Below are 19,236 nucleotides of genomic sequence, written 5' to 3' on the forward strand. Positions count from 1 at the left end.
TTTCATCCAAAGTCCTTGGAGGTTTTATTCTTGATTTATTTGCTACTCATAACTATTTACAGGTCTTCTCTTCATATACAAAGATACTCACAAACACACAAGGATGGTGATGGATTACACATGCTGACACTTAGGGCAAGGCCTCCAACAAATGGCAGACAGGAAGTCACATGGCAGAGAAGGAAGGGCACATACAAGCCCCTCCCATGCTTCCCTCCAGAGGACAGGAAATGCCTCAGCTGTCCCTCTAGGATCATCTTCTCTGTTTCCCTTTAGAGTACTGTGCTGTGAACACATATCTACTGAGAACTGTATGGTCACACACTGGAATTCTGTGGAACACACTCCTATCTACTCCATCTTTTTCTACCTGACAGTCGGGGGGTCCTATTAACCCAAAAACATTGGGTGGCCGACTCCTCCCTCCCTGCCGAGGGAGAAGCCCTTCCTTCTTTTCTCCAAGCTAAACCTACCCAGCTGTCTCTCTCAGCCCTTCTCTACATCCTGTCTCTGGAGATATTTTAACCTGTCAATATCCATCTTGAATTCTGCTACTGAGAAACAGAGACAGGGTTAGTCCAGGTGAGGTCTCAAGACAGCAGAAGAAAGGAGGCTGTGACTTCCTTGGGTATAGACACAATGCTCCTACTGGTATAATTCTGATTCAAAGACACGAAAGTAAAACTAAAACATGTTCATACAAATTACAATGTTGGCATTTTTTTTTAAAAAAGGGCTACTTAAGAAACATAAAAGACTCAATGCCACATACCTACAGAAGAACAAAATTAATAGAAAAATGAATCTACAAAACTCTTGTTGCATGCTGATTTTTATCTCTCTTTACTCCCTTTAAAAGCTGTTCTATGTTTACTTTTTGATTTTAATTGTTTTAAACTAATTCCTAAAACCCACAATAAACAAATGTTCCCTCATTGCTATAACTAGTGAATTAGTAACTCCCAATCTCACTTGCATCTAGACAAATATTTCCCTTTCTCAACTTTGAAGATTTGTTTATCTCAACAGATTCAAGAATCTTCATCAGCTGACGTCATCATTCTTTGTCTTCCATTTTCTAAACTTAGGGAGAGATGCTGTGTATCCTAATGGACACTTTGCCAATGGTAGTGACTGAACAGTCTCAATTATTAACAGGGATTACTCTAAGCAATTATTATTATCATTACTACTACTACTACTACTACTATTACTACTACTATATTTATTTATAGTCTGCTTTATATCTCCTGAAGGAGATCCAAAGCAGCTTACAATGAAAAGTATAACCACCCAATTTACTGATATTTGCCAAGGCCAAATTCCAACAGTCAGATGTCAGGAATGCAGTCACCACAGATCACAAAATAACCACCAAGAATGCAAGAGTACAAAACGAAGTCAGAATTCCAAAGTCAAGCCAGAGAGTCAGGGATGAAGTCCAAGTCCTTAAATCAAGCCAAGCAGTCAGTCCAGAATTTAAAGTCAACAACTCAGGGTATAATGGAGTCCAGAACAGGATTATAGGAACAAGGCCCGAGTCCAGAATTCTATTCGAGGGGCAACAAAGCCTAGATCCAGGGCAAGATTTATGACGTTATCTGCTACAAAAGAACTATTCTTTTCCAGAACACTTTTCTCATGAGATCTCAGTTGCTGCTCATTTCAGAAAGCCTTTAAAGATCATCCCCAGAAGCAGTCAAGCCAGAACACACACACTGCTGTACATGACAGATAAGGAGCAAGGTGGAGGCCTTCCTTTTTCTGTCCGTTTTTTTTTCTGCCTGGAACCCTTGAGTGGGGAAATTTTTCAGTAGAACTAGGAAACATGCAGGCAGGTCTCCTCTAGCTGTGTGTGTGTCCTTTGATGTCTAATGCATGCTGAACCTTGTGTGCAGCTCTTTCCACATCCCATGCATTTATGTGGCTTCTCTTCCTGTGTGGGTTCTTTGATGGGTACGCAGACTTGAACTCTGACTGAAGCTGTTTCCACATTCCATGCATTTATGAGGCTTCTCCCCTGTGTGGGTCCTTTGATGGGAACGCAGGTGTTCATTCTGACTGAAGCTCTTTCCACATTCCATGCATTTATGTGGCTTCGCCCCTGTGTGGGTCCTTTGATGGGAACGCAGATGTCCACTCTGACTGAAGCTCTTTCCACATTCCATGCATTTATGTGGCTTCTCCCCGGTATGGGTCCTTTGATGAGTATGCAGACTCGCACTGTAACTGAAGCTCTTACCACATTCCAAGCAGTTATGTGGCTTCTCTCCTGTGTGGATCCTTTGATGGGAACGCAGATATTGTCTCTCACTGAAGTTCTTTCCACATTCCATGCATTTATGTGGCTTCTCTCCTGTGTGGATCCTTTGATGGATACGCAGACTTGTACTGTGACGGAAGCTCTTTCCACATTCCATGCATTTATGTGGCTTCTCTCCTGTGTGGGTTCTTTGATGGATACGCAGATTTCCACTCCGACTGAAGCTCTTTCCACATTGCATGCATGTATGTGGCTTCTCTCCTGTGTGTATCCTTTGATGAAAATGCAGATGGTGCCACTGGCTGAAACACTTTCCGCATTCCATGCATTTATGTGGTTTTTCCCCTGTGTGGGTTCTTTGATGGGTATGCAGACCCGCACTGTTACTAAAGGTCTTTCCACATTCTATGCATTTATGTGGCTTCTCTCCTGTGTGGATCCTTTGATGGATACGCAGACTTGTACTGTGACGGAAGCTCTTTCCACATTCCATGCATTTATGTGGCTTCTCTCCTGTGTGTGTTCTTTGATGGATACACAGATTTCCACTCCGACTGAAGCTCTTTCCACATTGCATGCATTTATGTGGCTTCTCTCCTGTGTGTATCCTTTGATGAAAATGCAGATGGTGCCACTGGCTGAAACACTTTCCGCATTCCATGCATTTATGTGGTTTTTCCCCCGTGTGGGTTCTTTGATGGGTATGCAGACCCGCACTGTTACTAAAGGTCTTTCCACATTCCATGCATATATGTGGCTTCTCTCCTGTGTGTGTCCTTAGATGGATATGCAGAGTCATACTGTGTCTGAAGCTCTTTCCACATTCCATGCAGGTATGTGGCTTCTCCCCAGTGTGCGTTCTTTGATGGATACGCAGATTTGTAATCTGATGGAAGCTCTTTCCACATTCCATGCATTTATGTTGCTTCTCCGCTGTGTGGGTCTTTTGATGGGAATGCAGATGTCCACTCTGACTGAAGCTCTTTCCACATTCCATGCATTTATGTGGCTTCTCCCCTGTGTGGGTCCTTTGATGGATACGCAGACTCGCACTGTGACTGAAGCTCTTTCCACATTCCATGCATTTATGTGGCTTCTCCTTTGTATGGATCCTTTGATGGGTATGCAGACTCGCACTCTGACTGAAGCCCTTTCCACATTCCATGCATTTATGTGGTTTCTCCCCTGTGTGGGTCCTTTGATGGGAACGCAAATTTCCACTCTGACTGAAACTCTTTCCACAATCCATGCACTTATGTGGCTTCTCCCTGGTATGGGTCCTTTGATGGGCACGCAGTTGTCCACTGTGGATGAAGCTCTTTCCACATTCCATGCATGTATGTGGCTTCACCCCTGTATGGATCTTTTGATGGGTACGCAGACTCTCACGGTGACTGAAGCTCTTTCCACATTCCATGCATGTATGTGGCCTCTCCCCTGTATGGATCCTTTGATGGGTGTGCAGATGTCCACTCTGACTGAAGCTCTTTCCACATTCCATGCATGTATGTGGCTTCTCTCCTGTATGGGTCCTTTGATGGTTACGCAGACCCGTACTCTGACTGAAGCCCTTTCCACATTCTATGCATTTATGTGGCTTCTCCCCTGTGTGGGTCCTTTGATGGGTATGGAGATCTCCACTCTGATTGAAACTTTTTCCACATTCCATGCATTTATGTGGTTTCTCCCCGGTATGGGTCCTCTGATGGATATGCAGATGTCCACTCTGACTGAAGCTCTTTCCACATTCCACACATTTATGTGGCTTCTCTCCTGTGTGAGTTCGTTGATGTTGAGTAAGAGAACTCCTCCCGATGAAACATTTCCCACAGTCCATACAATCGTGTCGCTTCTCCCCTGTGTGTGATCTTGACAAAGAGTTGAGGCTTTCCATTCTTTTACGATTATGATTCAAATATTATGCCAGTTCACAGATATGTTCTCCTGAACAGCACAAGATTTCCTCTTCTCAGTCTTTGTATTGTTGTAGTCTTCTTTCCTCTTTACCAAGCCCCTCTTTTTACAGCACAATCCTCTCTTTCCTCCTTGAATACACAGGTATGTAGCTTGAAATATAATTTCTCCAGTTTATTTCCTGTTTTTGTCAGTGTTGTGTACTTTCATTTCAGACCCAAGGCAAAGGGCAGAGTGTTCTTCCCAAGGTTCATTCAGAGGATACCTGCCAGAAGAATGAGACGACAATCTCATTAGGGGCGGAGAAAAGAAAGATCTCACTGGACATGAAGAACAATAGCCTAGTGCTGTAGCAAATGCAGGGCAAGAAGGGGGAAGGATTGCTCCAACTCAGAAAAGCCAATTGCCCAACAAAAAAAAAATTCCTGTTCAGATATAAAGGGGATGGTGGCCCAAGATTCTGTGAATGAGATTGCTTGCTCTGCAATGTGTTAAGAGTGTAATCCTATCAGGAAAGTTGAGATAAATCACCGTTCTTATCTCAGCTGCTTCTAACGTGCAAGGGACTTCTTGAAGGCATGAAGTTGAATGAACATCGACTTAACCAATTCAGCCTTCATCAAAAAGCAGTACTTTGACTTTATTTACAAAATATAGAGCACAGTCTCCGGTCATGTCTGATCACATCTTAACATGCTGGACAAAGCATACTGACCTTCTTTTCCGGTCAGTACAAGAAACTCCAAAAGTGACACTCTACCCTCTTATTGCACACCTCTTATTGTTTTAATCCTTGCATTACTGAAACCATATTGTTTAAACTATAAGCAATTTTCACATCATGTAACATTACATACTGACAAATCCAACCTTTGTAAGGGAAGACCTCTAACAATATGGCCAGCACATAATAGGGCTAAGGTTGCAAAGCATTTCCTGTCTGGATCCCACTTCCTCACACCCCAACTCAGAACCTGAGTTACCACCTGTATGGAAAGACAATCCCAAGTGATCTGTCTTGGGAGAAAAGTTCTTCATTGTCTTGTGGATTTCATCCAGCTAAGAAAAAAGGTATTTGCCTGATCCTCTCTATCCCTGCAGCACGATCCCTGCCCAACATTTCAAAAGCAAGGAATCTGGAGACTTTGAAGGAACATTAGGCCGCAGAAGCACAGAATAGAAGGCACCCAGCCTAGAAGCAGTACATGTAGAGGAGGTGTAGAGGAGGCGGATGGATGGACCCCCAGGGCGAGTGGGAACCCTGCTGCTCTCCAGATGTTTCTGCACTCCAACTCCCATCAACCCTTCCCACAAAGAAAGACATGGATACAGTGGACTGCAGTCCAGCAACACCTGGGGTGGGGTGGGAGACACAATTCCTGCCCAGTTCAGCCCATTTTAGAAAGGACATTGACAAATGGCAGCAGATTCAGAGAAAGGCAACAAGGACGGGGAAACATTAAAATTGTAAAGGTAGGATATTTTGATTTTGTAAAAAGTCTGCATACGCCCTATATATTGGCCTTCCGATGTCCACGACCCGAAAGCTCCGTATTGTTCAGAATGCGGCAGCCAGGCTACTCACAAGAACACCCATGAAATACCACATAACACCAGTGCTGCGGCATCTGTATTGGCTTCCAACTGATTACCGTGGTCTATATAAGATGCTAGTTCTGACCTTTAAAACTCTTTACTGCCAGGGCCCATCGTACCTTAGGGACCGTCTCTCCTTCTCCCATCATCGGAGGTCGCAACGACCATCCCAACGAGACTTACTTTATGTACCGGGTCCTAGAGAAGTGCACTTGGAAAGGACCAGACGCAGAGCTTTTTCTATTTCTGCCCCTGCCTTATGGAATGCCTTGCCGCCCTATATGAGAGCCATGCGTGAGTTAGGGCCTTTTACCCTAGCACTCAAGACCTGGCTCTTTACTAGAGCTTTTAATCTATGTTAATTTTATCAATATTTGTATGTATGTATTTTTATCCTTTACAATTTTGTCTTGTAAATCGCCTAGAGCATTGTGGATGGAGGGCGATTAATAAACAATTAAATGATGATGATGATGAGTATATAATTTAAAATATACAAATATATAAACATTAAAACAGAATTAAACACAAACAGCACTAAAACATTCACAGTTAATATCCATCAAAAACATTCAGAGTTAAACACCACAGCACCTCTTCAAAAGCCTGCCTGGATAAAGAAGTTTCAGCCTCCCGCCAGGAGGACAACAGGGAAGGGGCCATTCCGGCTTCCCAGGGCAAGGAGTTCCAGAGTGAGGGGCATTTGCCACCGAGAAGGAAGGCTCTCACTCTCGTTCCCACCAATTAAGCTTGAGATGGAGGTGGGACCGAGAGAAGAGCCTCTCCTGAAGGATCTCAGGTTCATACAAGGGGATGTGGTCAGCCAAACAGCCTGGACCTGAACCATCTAGGGCTTGAAAGGTCATCACCAGCACTTTGAATTGTGCCCAGTAACAGACTGGCAGCCAGTGGAGGGGGGATGTCCGGTCCCTGCAGCCAGCCCCGGTCAACAACCTGGCTTCACCTTTTTGGACCAACCGAAGCTTCCCAGCATTCTTCAGAGGCAGCCCCACATAGAGTGCGTTACAGTGATCCAGGCAGGATGTAACTAAGGCATGGACCACTGTGGCTAGATCTGGCTTCTCAACAAACAAGTGCAGTTGGCGCGTAAGTTTTGATTGTGCAGAGGTCCTCCTGGCCACCGCTGACACCTGGATCTCCAGGTTCAAGTCAAGAGGCAGGACAGGAACATCTGGCTATTCCAAAGGGATTTCTGCCTCTTGATGTTCAGGTGTCAGCCGTGGCCAAGAGGGCCTTTGCACAATTAAAACTTGTGCGCCAGCTGCAACCGTATCTCGTGAAGTCTGATCTGGCCACGGTGGTCCATGCCTTAGTTACCTCTAGATTGGACTATTGCAATGCACTCTACGTGGGGCTGCCCTTGAATACAGCCCGGAAGCTTTAATTGGTCCAGCGATTGGCAGCCAGACTACGAAGCAGAGCGAATTACAGGGAGTGGTCAACCCCGCTGTTTAAGGAGCTCCATTGGTTGCCGTTCATTTTCTGGTCCCAATTCAAAGTTATCACCTACAAAGCCCTGAATGCTTTGGGTCCTGCCTCCCTTCGTGACCGCACTTCCCCCTATGAACCTGCGCGATCTCTTCCATCTTCGTGGGAGGAGCTTCTCTCGCTCCCGCCTCTGTCCCAAGCGCAGCCTGTGGGGACAAGAGAGAGGGCCTTCTCCATGGTGGCCCCTCAGCTCTGGAACTGGCTCCCCAGGGAGATCAGGCAAGCTCCCACCCTGGAGGCGTTTAGGAAAAATTTAAAAACTTGGCTTTTCCAGTGTGCTTTTGGAGAATGAATAATTAATCTGCATGACAGGTCCCGCCTCAGTGACAATCACTGTATCTGACGCATTTTATTCTGCTCCATCAGTTGGAAAAATTTCACCATTTATCCCACCCCAAGACTCCCATTAAATGCGGCACTTTACCCATCTTCCTCACCCGTTGGGTTTGCAATATACACTCCTCGCACTTTGGCCCAGTCCGCTCCCATTTAATCCTTGATCTGTTTTTGAATTATGTTCTCCTTTTTACTCTCCTCATTTTTACTCTCTGACTATTTTACTAGGTTACTGTGTAGAATTGTGTTTTTATCTTGATTTAATTTTTACTTGTTGATGATGTGTGTTGTGTATGTATTTTATTTTGTTCTATTGTCATTACCTGGGCTTGGCCCCATGTTTGCTGCCCCAAGTCCCTTGGGGGAGATGGAGGTGGGGTACAAAAATAAAGTTATTATTATTATTGTCAGATAATGGAGCTGAAGAAGCAGAACGGGAGGTGCAGCACCGAAGAGGGCAGCAGAGGGGATCCCAGTCTCTTCATCATCATCATCATCATCATTTAATTACTTATTAATCGCCCTCCATCCACGATGCTCTAGGCGATTTACAAGATAAAATAAAATCAGGCCAGATCAAGGATCAGAGGCGGCAGGGGAGGAAATGCAGCACAGAAGTTAAAACTTTTTGGGTAATTATTGTAAATCTTGACCCAGCTCATGGAGACTTGCCTTTGTCCATTGCTTACTCTATGATACGTCTTCATTGTGTTAATTACTTCTGACCACTACTTGTGTCATTACAGAAATTTGTCCCAATTATTTTATTCTGTATACAGTAGAGTCTCACTTATCCAACATTCGCTTATCCAATGTTCTGAATTATCCAATGCAGTTTGCCTCCAATCCACAGCGGTTTCTCTAGGCAGCAAGGACTGAAGTTTTTATGGATTTAATTTCTGACAATGTTGTTACTGTAAGTTCACTTTATGCAATTCTCTTTATTTGTAGTTACAGTAGAGTCTCACTTATCCAACATAAACGGGCTGGCAGAACATTGGATAAGCGAATATGTTGGATAATAAGGAGAGATTAAGAAAAAGGCTATTAAACATCAAATTAGGGTATGATTTTACAAATTAAGCACCAAAACATCATGTTATACAACAAATTTGACAGAAAAAGCAGTTCAATACGCAGTAATGCTACGTAGTAATTACTGTAGTTACGAATTTAGCACCAAAATATCTTGATGTATTGAAAACATTGACTACAAAAATGCGTTGGATAATCCAGAATGTTGGATAAGTGAGACTCTATTGTAATTTGTTAATAGCCAATGTTTTTTTAGTCAATATTTCAATATGTTGCAATGTTTTGGTATTAAATTCGTAAATACAGTAATTACTACATAATGTTACCTTGTATTGAACTGCTTTTTCTGTCAATTTGTTGTAAAACATGATGTTTTTGGTGCTCAATTTGTAAAATCATGACGTAATTTGACACTGAACAGGCTTTTTCCTGATCCCTATTTTTTATCCAACATTAATTTTTTTTTTCGTGTCAGGAGTGAAAAAAAGTTGCTTCTGGAGTGAGAGAATTGGCCGTCTGCAAGGACGTTGCCCAGGGGACGCCCGGATGTTTTGATGTTTTACCATCCTTGTGGGAGGGAGGCTTCTCTCATGTCCCCGCATGGAGCTGGAGCTGAGAGAGGGAGCTCATCCGCGCTCTCCCCGGGTGGGATTCGGACCTGGCAGCCTTCAGATCAGCAACCCAACCTTCAAGTCACGAGGCTTTTATCCCCTAGGCCACCAGAGGCTCCTATCCAACATTAATAAAGGTACAAAAATGAAGTTGTTGTTGTTGTTGTTATGGTTGGATAATGGAGCTGAAGAAGCAGGAGGGGAAATTCAGAACAGAAGAGGGAAAAGGGCTGCACGGGGATATCTTAAGCTAATATAATGAGGCAGGAGAGGAAACGCAATGCAGAGTAGGTCCACAGCTGTGCAGCCCCGGGACATCTGGCTCTTCCAAAGGGATCCCTGCCTCTTCTGGTTGGATCCTGGAGCCGAAGAGGCCGGAGGGGAGGCGAATGCCGCCCAGAAGAGGGAAAAGGGGGGCAGAGGGAGGTCTGGCTCTTCAAGGTCTCTTTGGACTGATCAAGGATCAGAGGAGGCAGGGAGGAAACGCAACACAGAAGTTAAAACTTTTTGGAGATTGATTTTAAATCTTGGCCCAGCTCATGGAGACCTACCTTTGTCCATTGCTTACTATAGGATACGTCTTAATTGTGTTAATGACTTCTGACCACTACTAGAGTCATGACAGAAATGCGTCCCAATTATTTCATTTTGTATATCTAAATTTCTCACTTGTTCCTTTGAATAGTTTGAGAAGTCAGTCTATCCCGATGCGTTGGATTGTTTATTATTTGAATGGTCTTTGCTCTATTTCTCAGGCCTTGAATGTTTGGCGATCCTTTGTTGCTCACCCCTGCCCATCAAGCCATACGTATAAATGAATATCAATAAGTAAGTCCAAGGGGGAGGGGCTGCGGGGCGCCTGAGGCCTGCCTGAGGCCTTTCCTCACTGCCATAGAGTACCCATGGCCAGAGCAGAGAATCCCTAGCTCGGCTCCCAACTGCAGACCCTGGGCCTCCTCTGGCAGGGCGGGGGTGGGAGAGAGGCGCATGCGCAGGGGCGCGGACACGGGCCGGAGGGCAGAGCAGGCCGCAGCCTCCCCGGGACAGACCAGGCCCCGACCGGGAGGGGAGGGGAGGGAAAGAAGGGAGGGAGGGAGGCCCGTGAGCAGGCCAAGGCGGGAGGGGGAGGGACCCGCACAGCCCCCCACTCACTCACTCACACTCACCTCCGCTTTCTTTCGTCTTCCACTGTCTCCCTCGCTCGCTCTCTCCGACCCCTCTCGTCCTGCGCCTCTCTAGGAATAGCCCGCCCCCTCTCGGTAGACGCCCGCCCGGGCCTAACATGGCAGACGTCGGCAGGATGCCCATAGAGGGGCGGGGCTTCGCGGCACTTGAACGGAGAGAGACGCCCCTCCGTTATTTTCTTCCCAACGCCCACGGTCCGCCAATGGGAACCCGCCTTCCTCCCTGACGTCACCAGTCTCCGGGCAGAATCTCCCCCGGCGCTTTCCTTTCCCGCTCTGCCGTTAACGGTCCTTCCCGGGATCTGCCAAAAGGGAACCGGCGGAATTTCCGCTCGAGCGGGGAAGGGAGGGCCAGGCCAGGAAGGGAGGAAGCGCCTCTGGGTTGGCGGATCCTGTCGGGGGAAGCAGCCTCCTCCAGACGATGTGTCGCTTTAGAACCCGAAGTCTAGTTCTGATGGGACTGGGAGTTTCCTCCTCTCTCTAGACCCAAAGCCGTGGGCGGGGTCACGTGACTGCCTGAGGGACCGTTGGGAAGGCCGAGGCCTCATCCGGGTGAGAGAAGGAAGGAAGGAAGGAAGGGCGCTGAGGTAATAATAGAATAGACTGGATATACAGATAATAATACATAATAATATTGTAATAGGGAAAAGGTCAAGGTTTCCCCTAATACTAATATGGTGCTATGCTAATAATATAATATACTGGATATACAGATAATAATACATAATAATATTGTAATGGGTAAAGGGTCAAGGTTTCCCCCTAATACTAATCTTGTGCTATGCTAATCAGATAAAATACTGTATATACAGATAATAATGCACAATTGTAATAGGGAAAAGGTGAAGGTTTCCCCCTAATGCTAATATTGAGCTATGTTAAAAATATAATATACTGTATATACATATAATAATACATAATAATATTGTAATAGGGAAAAGGTCAAGGTTTCCCACTAATACTAATATTGTGCTATGCTAATCAGATAATATACTGTACATAGATATAATAATGCATAATTGTAATAGGGAAAAGGTCAAGGTTTCCCCCTAATACTAATCTTGTGCTATGCTAATCAGATAATAGACTGTATATACAGTAGAACCCCGGTACTCCGAGTTAAACCGGCGGACCGCAACTCGGTCAACCAGATAACTCGGATTACCAGGCGGGACGAAGGCTGGACTGGGAGGTGCTGCAAACGCCTCCCGGTTCAGTCCTCGTCCCCATGGAAAGGCCTCTCCATGGGGACGAAGGCTGGATCGGGAGCCGCTGTTTGCAGCGCCTCCCGGTTCAGCCCTCATCCCCACGGAGAGGCCTCCCCGCGGTTGGGAGCACCCCCGCAACGAAGGGGCTCTCCCTCCCTTTGGCGGAGGCCTGGAGCCAGGGAAGTGACTCTCGCTTCCCTGGCTCCAAGCCTTCGCCAAAGGAAGAAAGCCCCTTCGTTCGGTGGGTGGGTGAACAGGGAGGGCCGCAAAAGCCCTCCCCGTTCATCCACCCATCCCCCCGCCCGTGCCTCAGCTCCTTCGTCCCGCTGGGGCGGCAACACCCGTGCCCGGCGAGGCGAAGGAGTCGGACGTGCGTGTTGCTAGGTAGCAACACGCACAGGGCGCTCGCCCCTTGGGAGGTGCCTCCTGCGTGTTGCTAGGTAGCTTACTATCTACCTAGCAACACGCAGGGGCCACCTCCCAAGGGGCGAGCGCTCGGTGCATGTTGCTAGGTAGCTTGCTATCTACCTAGCAACACGCACACCAGCGAGCATTCACCTGCTCGGATTGCACGGAGGCTCGAACGAGCGGGGTTTTACTGTACATATAATAATACATAATAATACATAATCTTTCCAGCCTCGGGTGACTGTGGTGTGTGTGGCAGATATCATCAATGTTCACATTTCTGTCCGTTCGTTATTCCCTCCTTTGCCTCAATAGTGAGGGACTGAAATCAGGCTTTATTCCAATACAAGTTTTGCTCTATTATTGTTGCAGAATTTTGTTTGGACATGGTTGAAGAAAGCAGACTGACAGCCGAAGTTGTCTTCAAGATTGTTTACTTTTGGCCAAGAGCAGGCGACAGTGTTCGCTGATGCCCTGAAAACGCAGTGCCACCCCTTGTCTGAAGTGGCTTCCCAATTTATAGGATTGTGCACAAGCGTGCGCAGAAAGCTCACTGACAGTGGAATTTGCTGACTGTGATCATCCTTTTGGACATGCGTAGTTGCCTTGTAACTTAAATAACTCATCACTTATCACATCAGGTGGAGTGTCCACGTAGGCACTCTCCTCAGGTGACACATTCCTAGTTCACCCCACGTATGCATTATCCAGCAAGCCAAATCATTATTTGCATGCTTTTTGCATGACCTTACATTGCGAACAAAGAGCAAACGTCAAGCAGAACATGTCCTGTCAACGCTTTCATGGAAAAACAATTTTGAGTAAGAGTCATCGAGGTCAGGAATTTTCAGGGCTTTTTAAAGAAAATATTCAAGAGCTGTTACCTTAGAGTCGATTGTAATGGAACGGTGTCATTGTTGAGTCTTCTTTTGGTTGCTCTTGTCATGCTTTTGATTTCTGCAGAGTTCCTTTTTCTAATCGTTGTTTATAAGGCAGATATTTTCTAGGCATTTTTAAGTTGTGATTTTGTCAATGCAGGTATTTTATTGTAAAAATATTATTTTGTATTTATTCCATACTCTCATCAATGAATTTCCTATCTGATGTTTCTTAAAATTGGAGTCTGATTTCATTGTATCATAAACCAGATATACATGCCATCCATATTTTAGATCAGTCCCTCCCATTGGAAGTAGTATTTCACATTTTAGAAAGATCCTCTCTTTTGTCCGTGTCCAAGCTGCTGAATCACAGAATAGTCTCTTATATGGTAATGCCATTCCTCCACAGTCTTTTGCATCTTATACATTTTTAATGTTTATTCTGGGTTCTAATGGTTCCAAATGAATTTTGTCACTTCTTAATTCCAGACTTCAAAGAATACTTCTGCTGACAAAATTAGTATTGTCTGAAATAAATATAACATTATTGAGATTACATTCATTTTGATTGATGAAATTCTTACCAACAGATATGGGTTTAAATTCTTCCACCTTTGTGGGTCTTTCTGTATCTCTTTCCACACTTTTTCATAGTTGTTCTTAAATGATTCAGTTTCTGTTTGTCATCTGGATTTCCAAATATTTTACTTTAGTGGTTATTTCATTTTTGACTCTTGTTTCAAAGTCTCTTGCTTCTTCTTTCCAAGGAAGGCTATGGATCATCTCGCATCCGCTGAAGGAAGGAATCCTGGGGGGAGAGTGTGGATTGGGACTGAATGAGAGCTCAATGGAAGGCCGGGTGAGGCCAGGTGGGTTTGGAGGCTCCAGAAGCAGAGGCCCAAGGGAAAGGAGGGCTCGGGAATAAACCGAGGGCCTGTTTCTTAACTCTTCAAGAAGAAGCCTCTCAAAGCCTGTTTGTGTAATTCTGCCTTTCTTTCACAGAGGAACTGTGATTTTTGGCTGAGAATTTCGGAGTAGAGCCTGTGGAGGGATTTCTTTCCCTTGAAAGAAAGAAGAGGAGGAAAAACATCTTGGATACGGTTGGGTTCTTCACCAGAGTGGTTCCAACATGGAGAGACCCAACTCACCTGGACCTGAAGCAGGACCTGGGAGCAGTGGGGAATCCTGGGAAAGAACCACAGATAAGTTCCTGAGTGTGGACCTTGACAGCTCGGACACACAGCGCCAGCGCTTCAGGCAGTCCTCCTACCAAGAGGGTGAAGGACCCAGAGGGGTTTGCAGTCGTCTCCACGATCTGTGCCGCCAGTGGCTGAAGCCAGAGCAGCACACCAAGGCCGAGGTGCTGGACCTGGTGACCCTGGAGCAGTTTCTGAGCATCCTGCCCCCAGAGATGGGGAGCTGGGTCCGAGAGTGTGGGGCAGAGACCTGTTCCCAGGCGGTGGCCCTGGCGGAAGGCTTCCTCCTGAGTCGGGCCGAGGACAAGGAGCAGGAAGGACAGGTGAGAGCATTCCCGCTGGGTTTCACTAACCTGGAGACTGATGGACAGGTTGAACGTACATCCTGCCTTTCTTCCAAGATGGGACCGATGTGGTGGATAAGCAAGGCCCTGCTCCCTCGGCCTCTCTCCCCACCTGCTCTGCCCCTCCGTCTCTACCGTCAGCTTGGTTGATGCTCTGCTCAAGATAGAACATAGACAATGATGGGAGGGGGAGGGGGGCATTGGTTCCAAACTAGGTTCCCATCTCAGAGTTATTCTTTCCAAGAAGGTCTATAGGTCTGTGATATTTCTGAACTTTTCCCAAACTCCTTCTGGAATGCTCTGTGCTCTTCCAGGCCCATAATAATAACTCCATGGAAGTCCCTGCACCAGAGGAATCTCCACCAGACACCACTCAGTCTCTCAGGCAGAAGGAGCTGAAGCGGGAAGGAGACGGGGCTGCCGCCTTGCCGGGTGAGAAGGAACTCTTCTGGGAGTTTTGGGGTTTTGTGCCAGTGGAAATCCCGCTTTGGGGGGATGATTGCACACCCACAGTTGGAGCTTCAGAAGGTGAACATGTAGGATCATTTGGCCTCAAGATGGGTATTTATCTTAAACTCGTGTCCTCTGTGTGATGTTTTATGTATTTATGTACTTATAGAAATGCAGTTTTAATGTGGATCTTTTATAGAAATATGTATCTTTGTTGAATATTCACAATGTTTGTGTTTTTTAAATTGTGTTGTAACCTGACTGGAATTGCAAGGAGAAGCGAGTAAAAATGAAATTATTATTATTATTACTACTGCTGCTACAACTACTATTGTTATTGTTATATGTAGGCATTGGGTTGCTAAAGGTGTCATTTCAATTTGATTTGCAGTTTTCTTTCTTGCAATAGGACTGAAAATGCAGCCCTTCAGTGTCTTCCCAGGTGGGACCCTAAGTGAAGATAAGCCCTGAAACTGAGCTGGAAGACAAACAGACAGCAAATAATCACTTCAGTCAATTGAAACACCAAGCCCAATACAAGTTTCACTCGAACATCCTCACAGCACTGATTGCGAGATAAAGTCCTAAACCCTAACAGTTTACATCTTCTTGGGCTGTTGAATGCGCCTGTGTTCTTAGGGTTGTTTCCTCATCGGTTTCTTTATAGGACTGTCATTGTCACCTCTGAGGCCTGTTTATGTGACCAGCTTTCCACCCCTTGCTCTCTCTCCAGGGTCTGGAATGATGCTGTTGCCGAATCCTCAGTCGTTTCCCCCCCTTTGCGATGGAGTGGGACTGAGTCAGGTAAGCAGAAGGATTCCTGGGAGAGGAGGACGGGGCCTGCCGGGGTGCCTTTGGTTCCAGGATTAATTGTCGAACAACTCTTGAAACAGACAAGATGGAATGTGTTTCCTTAGAAGTTAAATCTTGAAGGCACAATTGCAAACAGCGCCACAAGGAGGGAAAAAATGAAGAGAAAACTAAAGAAAGCAGAATGGATGTTCAAAGAACTTTCAACGGAGCTAAGATTGAAAAGGGACATGTACAAGAAATGGAAAAGGGGGGGGGGGGAATCACCAAGGAATGCAAAGGACTTACCAGCATAAGTAGGGAAAAGGTCTAACAATCTAAATCAGAAAATGAGGTCAGAAGACAAAATGAGCCAAGAGTAGGGTCTGTGCCTGGAGAAGGTGGTAAAATGCTAACCGGGGATACGGAGGAGTTAGAACATGGCCTCAGTCTTCTCCCAAAAGGAAATGGGTATTCTGCCTGAGCAAGATGGAGCAACTGGGGAAATGCAACTCAAAATAGATAAAGAAGTGGCCCAGGAATACCTGGCCACTCTCGATGAATCCAAGTCTCCAGGGCCAGGTGAACTACACCCAAGAGTATTGAACTAACAGTAGTAATCCCAGAACCACTGGTAACCATCTTTGTTCATTTTTGGGAACAGGAGAAATCCCAGCAGGCTGGAGGAGGCAAAGTTGTCTCTATCTCCAAGAATGGACCAAAAAGAGGTCCCCTAACAATGACCATCCAGTTATCTTAACCTGGCCGATAAACAGTTGGATCAGCTGTTTAGACTCTCGAATTTTTATAAGGAGATCGTTTGATGTGGATCGATAATCGTTATAGAGGGAGCGGATCTGTTTGTTTGCTATTATGCACTCGTTATCGAACCAATTTTTGGGTCTGACCCTGGGTTGCCTTGGCATTCTTTGCCAATCGTATAATTTTTAAAGGATAGGTTTTATAAGGGATTCAAACTCGGTGATCGCTTCCTCGAAATCTGGGATTTCAATGACCATAGTTTCTATAGACAGCACTTCATAAGCGTTCAAGATATTTAGGCACACCCCCTTCGTCTTAAGGTTCCGCTTCAGCCTAATACATTGTGGTTGGCTTGTCCAGGTGGGGAAGTGCTGCTTCTCTTCAAAACCAGGGTAAGTGGGAGATGATCACTAAGCAAGGATTTGTCTCTAGCAAATGAATCAATGTCACTAGCTATGGAGGATGAAGTCAGAAGATGGTCTATGACACTAGAGCCCCTTGGTGAGGGTTAAGAAACTGAGTTAGTCCATTTAGCCGGGACAGGTTGAGCTGCGTGGCCATTTTGGTCAGTCATTTTCCAGCTTGGTCCTTAGTGTCAACCCTAAATCTAAAGTTTAGGACAGGGGCCAGGTAAATGACCTTGTTCTCCAGACCCTTGATCATTTTAGTTGCCCTCCTCTGGACGCTTTCCAGCTTGTCAACATCTCCCTTCAACTGCGGTGCCCAGAATTGGACACAGTGTGATTCCAGGTGTGGTCTGACCAAGGCAGAATAGAGACGTAGCATAACTTCCCTGGATCTAGACGCTATTCCCCTATTGATGCAGGCCAGAATCCCGTTGGCTTTTTTAGCTGCTGCATCACATTGTTGGCTCATGTTTAACTTGTTGTCCACGAGGACTCCAAGATCTTTTTCACACGTACTGCTGTCGAGCCAGGCGCCCCCCATTCTGTATCTTTGCATTCCATTTTTTATGCCTAAGTGGAGTATCTTGCATTTGTCCCTATTGAACTTCATTTTGTTAGTTTCGGCCCATCTCTGTAATCTGTTAAGATCGTTTTGGATTCTGCTCCTGTCCTCTGGAGTGTTAGCTATCCCTCCCAGTTTGGTCTCATCTGCAAACTTGATGATCGTGCCTTCTAACTCTTCGTCTAAGTCATTAATAAAGATGTTGAACAGAACCGGGCCCAGGACGGAGCCCTGCGGCACTCCACTCATGACTTCTTTCCAATATGAAGAAGACGAATGGGTGAGCACCCTTTGGGTTCATTCGCTTAGCCAATTACAGATCCACCTAACCATAGTTTGGCCTAGCCCACATTTGACTAGCTTGTTTGCCAGAATGTCATGGGTGACCTTGTCGAAAGCCTTACTAAAATCCAGATATGCTACATCCACGGCATTCCAGCTTGTAACTCTATCGAAAAAAGAGATCAGATTAGTCTGGCATGATTTGTTTTTGATAAATCTGTGTTGACTATTAGCGATGACAGCATTTGTTTCTAAGTGTTTGCAGACCACTTCCTTAATGATCTTTTCCAGAATCTTGCCTGGTATTGATGTGAGGCTGACCAGACGGTAATTGTTTGGGTCATTCTTTTTTCCCTTCTTGAAGATAGGGACCACATTCGCCTTCCTCCAATCTGCTGGGACTTCTCCCGTTCTCCAAGAATTCTCAAAGATAATTGCCAGTGGTTCTGAAATAACTTCAGCTAGTTCCTTCAATACTCTTGGATGTAGCTGATCTGGCCCTGGCGACTTGAATTCATTTAGAGTGGCCAGGTGTTCCTGGACAACTTGTTTCCCTATTTGGGGTTGGATTTCCCCCAATCCTTCCTGCACTCCATGTTGCTGAGGTTGTGGACGACTTTCTTTTTGTGAGAAGGCATTAAATAGTTCTTCCTTTTCCCTATCCCCTGTCAGAATTTCCCCATCTTCTCCTCTCAGAGGCCCTATCACCTCCTTGTTCTTCCTTTTCCTACTGACGTAAGCAGAGAAGCTCTTTTTGTTGTTTTTAATGTCCCTGGCAAGCCTGGGCTCATTTTGCGCTTTAGTCTTAAGAACCTTTTTCCTACAGGAGTTGGCTATTTGTTTGAATTCTTCTTTGGTGATTTCTCCCCGTTTCCACTTCTTGTGCATGTCTCAAATGACCTCATCTGCATTCCCACGCCATCACCCACATTGGTTTGGCACCCTCCACAGCGTCTCCTCGCAACTGAATGGCCCTTTAAACCCCCCAAAAATCGGCTGTTCTTCCTGCCATGGGGAACCACTCCTTCCAACTGTGACGTGAAGGGAACCCCCTCCAATCATGGCCCGGATCCTGGCTGGCTCATTTCACAGCCAATCAGGAGGGAGGCATGGGAGGTCTGGATACCTGTGCAAGTGGATTGAAAGTCATGATTTTCTCTGTGAAGGTATGCTTGTACATCTTTGAGTGGTAGCTTGCTACTTCCATCCACGTTGGCCAAATTGTAACAAACCTCTGTTGTTTGCTTTCAAACCCAGATAACTCTGTTCTCTGTCCTGGCCGATCTGATTTGGTGGAACTTCACCAGGTACGAACGCGCTATTTGTGGTCTCTACTGAAATCCCCACAAAAGGAGAGGACGTGGGAATCCCAGGAGAAGGACATCTGGGGCCTTCTCTCCTCAGGAGGCCTAAGACCTGAAACAACCCAAACTCCCCAAATCTAGAAACAGCCAGTCTCTCTATCTGGCCTCCCTCCAAAACTCCTCAGGTCTTCCTGT

The 19,236-nt window shown here is 45.8% G+C and overlaps 2 protein-coding genes across 5 annotated transcripts in view; one reads left to right on the plus strand and one right to left on the minus strand.

The window, feature by feature from the left end:
• The window catches only part of LOC103281321 (zinc finger protein 709), a 23,829-nt gene continuing 4,593 nt past the window's right edge, over positions 1 to 19,236 (minus strand). Inside the window, exons 2-3 of one of the 2 annotated variants that reach the window (XM_062972714.1) lie at positions 3,615 to 3,693; positions 1 to 3,443 (exon numbers count right to left, since the gene is read on the minus strand). In XM_062972714.1, coding sequence (XP_062828784.1) covers positions 1,920 to 3,443; positions 3,615 to 3,693 — 1,603 coding nt within the window. In that variant the 3' untranslated portion in view covers positions 1 to 1,919. Of the gene's footprint in view, positions 4,443 to 10,430; positions 10,566 to 19,236 lie in introns of those variants that run through there. The other variant, XM_008122655.3, reaches the window with a different exon arrangement.
• The window catches only part of LOC103281320 (zinc finger protein 24-like), a 28,489-nt gene continuing 19,975 nt past the window's right edge, over positions 10,723 to 19,236 (plus strand). The window contains exons 1-5 of one of the 3 annotated variants that reach the window (XM_062972849.1): positions 10,723 to 11,035; positions 13,948 to 14,464; positions 14,800 to 14,917; positions 15,669 to 15,739; positions 18,995 to 19,044. In XM_062972849.1, the coding sequence (XP_062828919.1) occupies positions 14,075 to 14,464; positions 14,800 to 14,917; positions 15,669 to 15,739; positions 18,995 to 19,044 (629 nt within the window). In that variant the 5' untranslated portion in view covers positions 10,723 to 11,035; positions 13,948 to 14,074. The other 2 variants (XM_062972851.1, XM_062972850.1) reach the window with 2 other exon arrangements.

This window comes from Anolis carolinensis, chromosome 2, assembly GCF_035594765.1.
Source record: "Anolis carolinensis isolate JA03-04 chromosome 2, rAnoCar3.1.pri, whole genome shotgun sequence".
NCBI classification, from domain to species: Eukaryota; Metazoa; Chordata; class Lepidosauria; order Squamata; family Dactyloidae; genus Anolis; species Anolis carolinensis.